This window comes from Magnolia sinica, chromosome 3, assembly GCF_029962835.1.
Source record: "Magnolia sinica isolate HGM2019 chromosome 3, MsV1, whole genome shotgun sequence".
NCBI lineage: Eukaryota > Viridiplantae > Streptophyta > Magnoliopsida > Magnoliales > Magnoliaceae > Magnolia > Magnolia sinica.
The window spans coordinates 122,025,284-122,034,604 of NC_080575.1; the positions used below are offsets into that span (position 1 = coordinate 122,025,284).

The following is a 9,321-nucleotide window of genomic DNA, read 5'->3' on the forward strand; positions in this document are numbered from 1 at the left end:
TGGGAAGTGGATCCCACCACCACATGTGCTTGGCCCGAGCACTAACCAACACCCACCAGCATCCTTGCTTCACACGTTCCCATTAACATCTGTCAAAACTCTCTCTCTCTCTCTCTCTCTCTCTCTCTCTCTCTCTCTCCAAGAATCTATCCAAGATTCCACTCAAAACCCAACTCATATTTATAAAAAAGAAATAGGGTTTATGGGCCCGAACCATGTGAATACCCGGGCTTGTCTCACTCACCTCACTGCCTTTAAATTCCCTCCTTTCCTCCCTTTGCAGCACACACACCCTCTTTCCCTAATCTCTCAGTCTTTTCTCTCTTTTTAAGGGACCGGAATCCAAGATGGGTTTCGGATTTCCCGTCTTTTCTACTTGTTTTCTCGCCACTCTCTCGCTACTAGCGCTTCTCCACGGAACCTATGCCGACCATTTTTACAATGAGACGGGATTGAGGGAAGGAAAGCAAGTGGGTGGCTGTAATTTATTTCAAGGAAGTTGGGTTTACGATGCTTCATATCCTCTCTATGATTCTTCGTCCTGTCCCTACATTGATCCAGAATTCAATTGCCAGAAGTATGGTAGACCTGATACCCTCTACTTGAAATATCGATGGCAGCCTAGTTCTTGTGTATTGCCCAGGTACTGTTTTCTTTTTCTTCCCTCTCTTGCTTTTCCTTTTTCATGGTTTTTCTCTTTCCTAGAAAACCCACCACGAAAAGGAAATGCTTTAGGAAATTTAAAATTACGTTTGTTGAGACTTTGCAATTTCCAAATTTTCAATTCAGCTTGATTAGCTCTCAAGATAACTTTGAATTTTTCTTTCAAGACATCTATTTTGAGATATTCCAGCCAGTAGTTTTAGGGAGCCACATGGTTCATAACTTAGCCTCAAATGATGATTTTTCAACTTTCCTAATGAGGGTAATAAATTGGTCTGTTCTATACCTGTGAATTACCTAGCTACCTACGCCTTTTGTTACTCTTCCATATATATATATATATATATATATATAAGTTGGACAGTTTAATTTAAGTTAATCTATGACAAATATAGAATTTCTAAGTGCCCCTGCATCAACCGTCATACTCTGCCATTCAATTTATATGACGGTTGATGAGGGGCATTTAGAAATTGTATATTTGTCATGGAGTAAGTTAAACTAAATTGTCAAATGTGTATGAGCTGGTCTAGGTAGATATGAAGAAACAAGTTTCCATTCGACTGCATAATAAATTTCTATATATTTATATTTAAATAATTAGAGTAATTTTTTGCTTATAATCTATTTAAAGGTACACAATTTGGACAGTTAAATTTGAGTTATTTAATTCTACGTGTGCAATTTTTTAATGCCCGTGTATTAACTGTTTCTGTCAGAGTTTAGGTTTTTGTGTGGCACTTTTTCTTTTCTTTTTGTACTATTTGTTTTCTTTTGAGTTTTATGTTTTGGGTCGTGGATTCTTTGTATGATTTGGAGCTTATAGGAACTCCACTATTCATTAATGGAATTTGAATTGTATAGGGATTCCCGCCCACCACTGAGATTTTGGATAAAACAGAATCCCACCGACAAAAACGTGCACATAAAAAACCCCAATTTTTAATGCGTAATGGGTGACTTTTGGATCCTATTCCATTCGCTTGATGATAAGATTCATTTGTCTTTTTTAATGATACTGATATGGGATTCTTGAATTGATGATTTAAGATTCAACGGCAAGGATTTCTTGTGGAAGAATAGGGGCAAGAAGATCATGTTTGTGGGGGATTCTCTAAGCTTGAACCAGTGGCAGTCACTGACATGCCTGCTTCATGCAGCAGTGCCACAGGCCCGAACCACCTTTGTGAGAAAAGAGGACCTCTCCTCATTGACATTCATGGTCAGTCTTTTCTTTTCTGCTTCTTACTGCCTCTCCTTTCATCACTATCTGTGCATATCTCTCTCTCTCTCTCTCTCTCTATCTCTCTCTTCACGGTGCCTTTTGCTTTTGGGAATTCTATGGAAAGGGTGCAAACGTCAAACCACCGGTGGATGTGCCTCTTTTTCTTATTCTCCCTTTTGTTTTGTTTTTTTCGTGGGGCCCATCCATGAGATTTTTATAATTGAAATCCGGGCTAGATTAATATAACTATATAAGTATCTTCTACAACCGTCATCTAAATAGATGATGGTGGCTACCCCATTCACACGCGGTGTGAGTGTATCTCAATCCATACCATCCATTCCTTGGGTTCTGCTGTGGATGGAACATGGCCCAAAAATCACACTAATCTGGTTATCCTAACTATCTATTTGATGGCTATCAAATGGGCTGCTTGAAAGAGATTTTTTATGGTCCGGATTGATTGGCCAATATCAAATGGTTAAGCTCGTCTTTTGACTTGTGTTACCTACACAATGGGGCCCGAGGTTTGGACGGTGTGGATTGACGGACATCCATGCCTATTGTTGGACGAGCGAGTCACCACCATTTAGGAGATGATGAGAATACAAATTAACAATGATGTATACAACCGAAAACAAATGTCCATTTTATCTAGCATGCATGCATAATCACTACCATATGCTCCCGAGTAATTGAGCTGTTTTTCTTTATTTTTATGTTTTTATGTTTGTTGTGGTTGGTGCCGCTGCCGGTGTGTTTGATTTTCGGAGGTTTACTAAACCCACACGCATGTACAAAATAACCAACCACCCGCCATATCAAGTGACCACTTGTACAACGTGTTCAAGATCCAAGCCGTCCATCAGTTGGAAGAGAACGTGTAGATATCCCTATCCAAAAATCAAAACAGACTGGAGTATAAAAAACTTAACTGAGGTTGAGTGATATTTCATCATTGATGTCTAAGTTGGTGCATGTTTCATGATAGTTGGTGCAACCAAACTCACCTTAAATTATCAGTGGAGAGGCAAAATTTCTAGTGGAGGGCATCTGCATCGTGGGACCCATCTGATGGACGGATTGGATTGTGCCAATTTGACACATGGGAATTGTTGGTAGGATCCCTGGTACACGCGTGTGGGCTTAGTAAATCTAAATGCTCTCTCAATCCAGCCGCCATCTCTTTTTTTTTTTTTTAAAGGAATGGTTAGGTGCAATCGCTCTTGGAGGGATTATTAAGAACCATTGGATCTTGATATTGGACGGTTATTACATGGAGACCCCATTTGAAAGGAAGGGGGGAACCAGCATGTTATAGTGGTGGCCCCTTCTATACTCTCAAGTCTCCAGCCACTGATTACACTCCATCTTTCTTCTTTATTTTTATATGTAAAAGAGGACGTTTTGCACTAATCACGCTCGAGTTCGATCCCTGGGCGTATCCGTATGGGTCCCATGTCGCTGCAATTTGAAGAAACTAGAACGTCCACGTGGTGGGCCCTACTATCTTTGGGTTAGCTATAAGAAATCACATCAGTTGTCCAATACTGGCTGCTGTCTCGCACCCACCGGTGCCTTTCAATGTCTGATCATCACTTGAACAGTACCCGACAGTATGGGTTGCGTACGTTCATCCAGGGCCCACTAAAAGGACGATTGAGATCAACGGATCATGCAGCCATGTGGACCACACGACAGGGAATCGACTGGTCACAAAACGACGGTGGTGGGTGTGTTTTTAGTGCATGGAAGCATGTGCACACATCGGCATGTATCATGTTTCTTACATTGACTAACGAAAATATCTCAGGACTACAAAGTGTCGGTGATGTACTTTCGGAGTACCTATCTGGTCGACCTGGTGAGCACGAAGATCGGCCGTGTCCTCCGACTCGACTCAATCACGAGTGGAAATGCATGGATGGGCATGGACATGTTGATATTCAACACGTGGCATTGGTGGACCCACAGAGGAAAAAGTCAACCGTGAGAACTCTCCAAACTCATATGCTTGCTTATAAATCACAGGCCTAAAAGGGCCGAAATGAAATGGTAGTCTTCTAGCTGGGCCATGTGTATCAGTGTAAGACCCACTTCGGATTGTAGGCCCCACCATGGATGGCTGTCCTTTAATCTTTCCTGCAAGATGATCCTAGCATTTTGTAAAAGAAAAAGGCCAGACCCACAAGGAAACTTTGTAGGTTCAGCTTAACCTGCAATGCTAACAGGTGAGGTGGGCCACACAGAAGGGAACAATTGAGATGGTGACAGCCACCCACTAAAAACCTTCGAGATCGTGTGTGGAGGACGCCATGTTCTTTTTATTCCATCCAATGCATTCAGGAGATGTACCCCACCACGATGAATAGACATCTCAAAAATCAAGCAATTACAAAACACATGGTAGCTGTAGGCCACACCACATGATTTTAAAGGTTTTAAGCATTATTTTATATGGTGTGGCCCATCTGAGTTTTGGATCGGCCTGATTTTAAAATGGAAATGAGAAAATTAGGGGAAGCACACAACGGACGGAGTCGATGTGATGCATACTCACAGTAGGCCCCACACACCACGTTGCACCAACTTTTAAAGCCTTTAGTGGATCCGGCCTAAAGAATTAAGTTCAGTGTTAAAACGTTGGACATTCTAAGATTTTATCTGTCCCAACCTTATCGACGGTTGGACCTACCTCTTGAACGGTTCCGATTTTACATGAGCATGGCCCACCTAGAAGTCTATGATTATTTATTTATTTATTTATTTTTCGGTTTGAGAGGAGTCTGACGTTAACCAGAGAGTGGAAAATGGACGGTTTTGATTGGTGCAGATGGGACTACATACAAGAAGGGAACACGTTTCACAAGGACATGGACCGTTTGGTTGCGTTCGAGAAGGGTCTTTCTACTTGGGCTAGATGGGTTGACTTCAACGTCGACCCCACCAGAACCAAAGTGTTCTTCCAGGGGATTTCTCCAACGCATTACAAGTATGCTCTGCTCCACACTTCTGTTTTGTTTTCGCATTTCTACGGCTCAGATTAATTTCGGAGTCTTTGACGGCACACATGGATCTATTCATGTGGACACCCATAATACGTGTTTGTGATATCTGATCCACCTAGCTGGTGGGTCGATTTGAGAAGATCACATTGCACTCGAATCAATATGATGATCTGGTCGGGTGGGGCGTACACACGGTCAACCGTCCAGTGTTGTACGTTTTTTCTCGTTTCTTGTGTTGCAGCCGTCCAATGTTTTTGTAGGTATATGACCCAGACCCACCTTATGAGTTGTTGGGTTTAATTTCGGGCCATGTCATCTATATAATGGGACCCAATTGATGCACTGCTTAGATGTGTCGCGTTTCACAGCAAAGCTAAGCTTAAGAGTGGAAAGTTTCATCCTCACCGCATCCGCTCCCCACCGAATCTGGCATAAATAATAATAATAATAATAACAATAAATGAAAAAACAAAAAATTGGGTGGTACCGTACTGAAGGCTCTCACATCTGTATACAGTAAGGCACGCTGCAGCGGATTAAGGTACCGGTACGTCATGTCCTATTGTATGGTTTCATTTGGAGTGCAACACCTATTGTACCATACATCAGTTTCCTCATCTAATTATTGGATGAGAACCCATAAGGTAAATCTAAGACTCCGAAATAGAGATAAAAATACAAAAAAATTTAGAGATAAAAATACAACCTTTGGAAAGCTTGGTGTGGTTCACCATAACGTCCAATGGTGTTCCAACTCGTTCATGAAGTGATTCCTACTAATATGAAGGTAAAACACAAATCTCAGCTTAATCCCAAACTTACGTGTGTTTAAAATAGTTTTCAATGGTGGACCCCAAGAGTCTTTTCGCTGTAACCTGAGCCCGGAACAGGTAGGGTTAGTACGTAATCCATATCCGTAACATGTGCAGGCGAAACTAAGGGCCTGTTTGGGAGCGTGCATTCGCAACCCCCAGGATTGGAAACCCCCTGGATTGGCAATCCTCCCAGTGTGTTTGGCACCCTGGAGTGTGAATCAACTTTAATTCAAAAATACCTATACATGGTATATTTACGGGGGTTTGAATTTAATTACTAAATCAACTTTAATATCCCCAATTAGTGAGATATATAATTTTTGACACTATGGTTGTGATAAGCCCGCTAAAATATATGTTTTGCCTAAAAATGATGAAATTCTAAGTCTCAGATGGACCGCAAGCACAAGAGATAAAAATACAACCTTTGGAAAGCTTGGTGTAGTTCACCATAACGTCCAATGGTGTTCCAACTCGTTCACGAAGTGATTCCTACTAATATGAAGGTAAAACACAAATCTCAGCTTAATCCCAAACTTACGTGTGTTTAAAATAGTTTTCAATGGTGGACCCCAAGAGTCTTTTCGCTGTAACCTGAGCCCGGAACAGGTAGGGTGTTAGTACGTAATCCATATCCGTAACATGTGCCGGTGAAACTAATGGATGGAGTGGAGGCAAGCCCATTTGTCTTTACGTCGTGGAGCTCCTTAATCGGCTATACAGCACCAATGGAAGGACATTTATTTCAAATGCACGTGGTGGGATTTAACTGGAAGGGAGGTTTTTGGAAGAGAGGGCTGATTTGAGAACATAAGAACTCGTGTGTGCTCTCTTCAAGACCGCCAGCCATCCAAGTGGGATTTGATTAGGACAATCCTCACTAGACAACTTTGCTTGGGCCCACCTTTTAAACACCTCTAGGCTCAGTCAAATCCTACCAGTGGTGGTAGATAACCCCTTGGCCTACCTTTTGGAGCCCACTATGATATATGTGTTTTACCCACGTCATTCATCCATTTCATCAGCTAATTTTACGGCATTAGCCCCAAAACTAGGAAGATCCATACAGTACTAAATAGTGAGTTTGAACGCCCATTGCTTGAATACCAGTGTTTATTTACCATTCAACCTGTTCATAAGGTCACATGTAATCTTGATGAAGAAAAATACCAGTATCAGCTTCATCCAAATTTTCTGTGGCCAATTTTTACTGTTACTATGATGTGGTTCACTTGAGCTTTGCATCTGGCTCATTTTTTGGATCATGCCTTAAAATGAGCCATCAAAATGGCTGGACGGCATGGATGAAACACATAAATCACGGTAGGCCTCTGGTGACTGACTGGGTCACTAGCGATCCGTGTCCATCTATTTCGATTTTACCGTCAGAAATAAAGATATAACTGACCAAATCATCTCCCCTTGTGCCTTTTTGTCTTTCTTGTTTGTGTTACTGACCCGTGGAATGACACGAGGTGACTTTCGGACGCTGATGCGTTGAGACCTTTCCTCTTAAGAAAATAGCCTTCGTCGGCAGTAATGCTTTATGTGGCTTAGTCCATCCACGATGGAACCCAACAGACCAATGGTGTGGATCACGTACATGTAGGATGATCCTAACCGTCTGATCAGGTGGCCCTTTATCTGACTTACATTTTGTGTTGAAAATCAGTGGAAGGGATTGGAACCAGCCCAATGCAAGGGACTGCAGGGGTCAGACACAGCCAGTGAGTGGATCGTTCTACCCGGGCGGTACTCTTCAGGAAGACCGCGTCGTGAAGGCGGTCCTAAGCAGGATGTCGAAACCGGTCTACTTGCTTGATGTAACGTTGCTATCTCAGCTTCGGAAAGACGCGCACCCGTCTGCATATAGTGGGGACCACTCAGGCATGGACTGTAGTCACTGGTGCATCGCCGGTCTTCCTGATACATGGAATCAGCTCCTATACGCAGCCCTTTAATCATGATTTCAAAATGGGTGGAGATTTATTGCAAATTTCTAAAAGCAATTTCATTATGCAAATCGCCATTATTTATCAATATTTTATAATGCTATCCCACCTTTTGTTTTCTTTTTCATTTTTTTTTTATTTTCTAACTTTTTATATTCTTCTTATTTAGGATGTTGTTAATAACAAAGGTGGGACATGTATTGTAGAGGGCCCAAAGGGTCCATGAATGTATGATTTGAAAGGAATTGTATTTTTAATTGCGAATATATTGATTTCTTGCTTATTAGCGGAAATTGCGGGACTTTTTTTTTTTTTGAATCATAAATAGCATACTTCATGTGTGCATTTTACATGCTACAAGTGAGTCCCTGCATGTGGGGCCATGTTGTGATGGCCCTCCATGTGTAGGGGGGATAACATAAATAATTCTCGAATCAAATGTTATGTTTTTAAGGAAAAATAAATTTTAATAATAAAATATTTTATTTTAAGAAGTTAAATAAATATATGAAAACTTTATAAAAAATAAAAATATAGATTAGTGATAAGTAGAAGGGTTTTTGTCACAAGAATCTAGGATTTGAATAATCAGTGGCCCCACTTTTAAAATCAATTGATGTCAACTCTTGGAAATCTGTTCAGTAGCTAAAGCCGTAAATTGTTGTATTAAATTACGGATCTATGAGTTCATCATATTTAAAATATAATTTGCCATTATTTTTCTTTTACACGTATTGAAATATTTAAAAATTAGGGTAAATTTGTTGTGAGACATTGAGTATTAAGTTAAATATCAACGGTTGTGACCGTCCAATATGAGGGATTTTTTGGGAGTCTATCATCCACTGTGAGATCCACCAGATTAACGGTTTCGATTTTCTGGATCATGGCCCTTATGCATTGAACCCAGGACGCCGCAACATGAACCATGCACAAGGAACCTTTTGGACGGTCCCAGAATAGCAATCGATTGTCAGTGTCTCTCTCTCTCTCTCTCTCTCTCTACAGACCTCATGCGTGCTGTCACAATCAGCAAAGAAGAGACAAGAGTCAATGTCAATGCATGTGAGTCGGCCCCGTGATTGTGGTGCACCCTCGCCTCGAGCAGGGCCCGTGACTCGCATCGCGTCACCGCCCATGTTTTCGTTCAATACCCATTTTCTTCCGCACCTACCGGGGTCAAAAGTTGGTAAAAAGGAGTTAATATTCATGAAATCCACTCCGTCCATCATGTGTATCACCTAGATTTTAGCTTTAATACCAAAATTTAGGATGATTGAACACTCATAAGGGCCACCAAATAGAATATTCCTAAAAACCTCTAGATTCACATGGTATGGACCAGATGAGTTTCTGAATAGTGTGATTTTGTGGGTGATTCTTTACATTCGATGAGGTACATTAGATGAATGGATTTGATGGCATGTAAAAACTATGGTAAGGCCTTAACAACACTAATGGTCGTCATCCAATCCCAACGTTTTCCTAGGGTGGAGTCTACCTGGCTTCTGGATGGTCATTATTTACAAATACCATAGTAAACATTATGCTGTGTACATGATGGACGGAGTGGATCTCATGAAAATTCCACCCACTTGGCTTTCAAGAGCGAGGTACCTAACGCGAGTTAGGTTAGCGCGGCTCATTTTATTACGCTT

General features: G+C 41.3%; 1 protein-coding gene across 1 annotated transcript; it reads left to right on the forward strand.

The window, feature by feature from the left end:
• Positions 1-227: 227 nt before the first annotated feature.
• On the forward strand, positions 228-7,946 carry LOC131241052 (protein trichome birefringence-like 39). The gene is made up of 5 exons (XM_058239681.1): positions 228-643; positions 1,714-1,885; positions 3,702-3,877; positions 4,722-4,880; positions 7,384-7,946. Exons 1-5 carry the CDS (start codon positions 348-350, stop codon positions 7,670-7,672), a joined length of 1,092 nt encoding a protein of 363 aa, XP_058095664.1. The 5' UTR covers positions 228-347; the 3' UTR covers positions 7,673-7,946.
• Positions 7,947-9,321: the final 1,375 nt, after the last annotated feature.

Coding starts and splice junctions, on each gene's coding strand:
- LOC131241052 (XM_058239681.1), top strand. CDS start 348: ATGGGTTTCGGATTTCCCGTCTTTTCTACTTGTTTTCTCGCCACTCTC. Junction 644..1,713: donor AGTTCTTGTGTATTGCCCAG/GTACTGTTTTCT, acceptor TGATGATTTAAG/ATTCAACGGCAAGGATTTCT. Junction 1,886..3,701: donor TCTCCTCATTGACATTCATG/GTCAGTCTTTTC, acceptor AAAATATCTCAG/GACTACAAAGTGTCGGTGAT.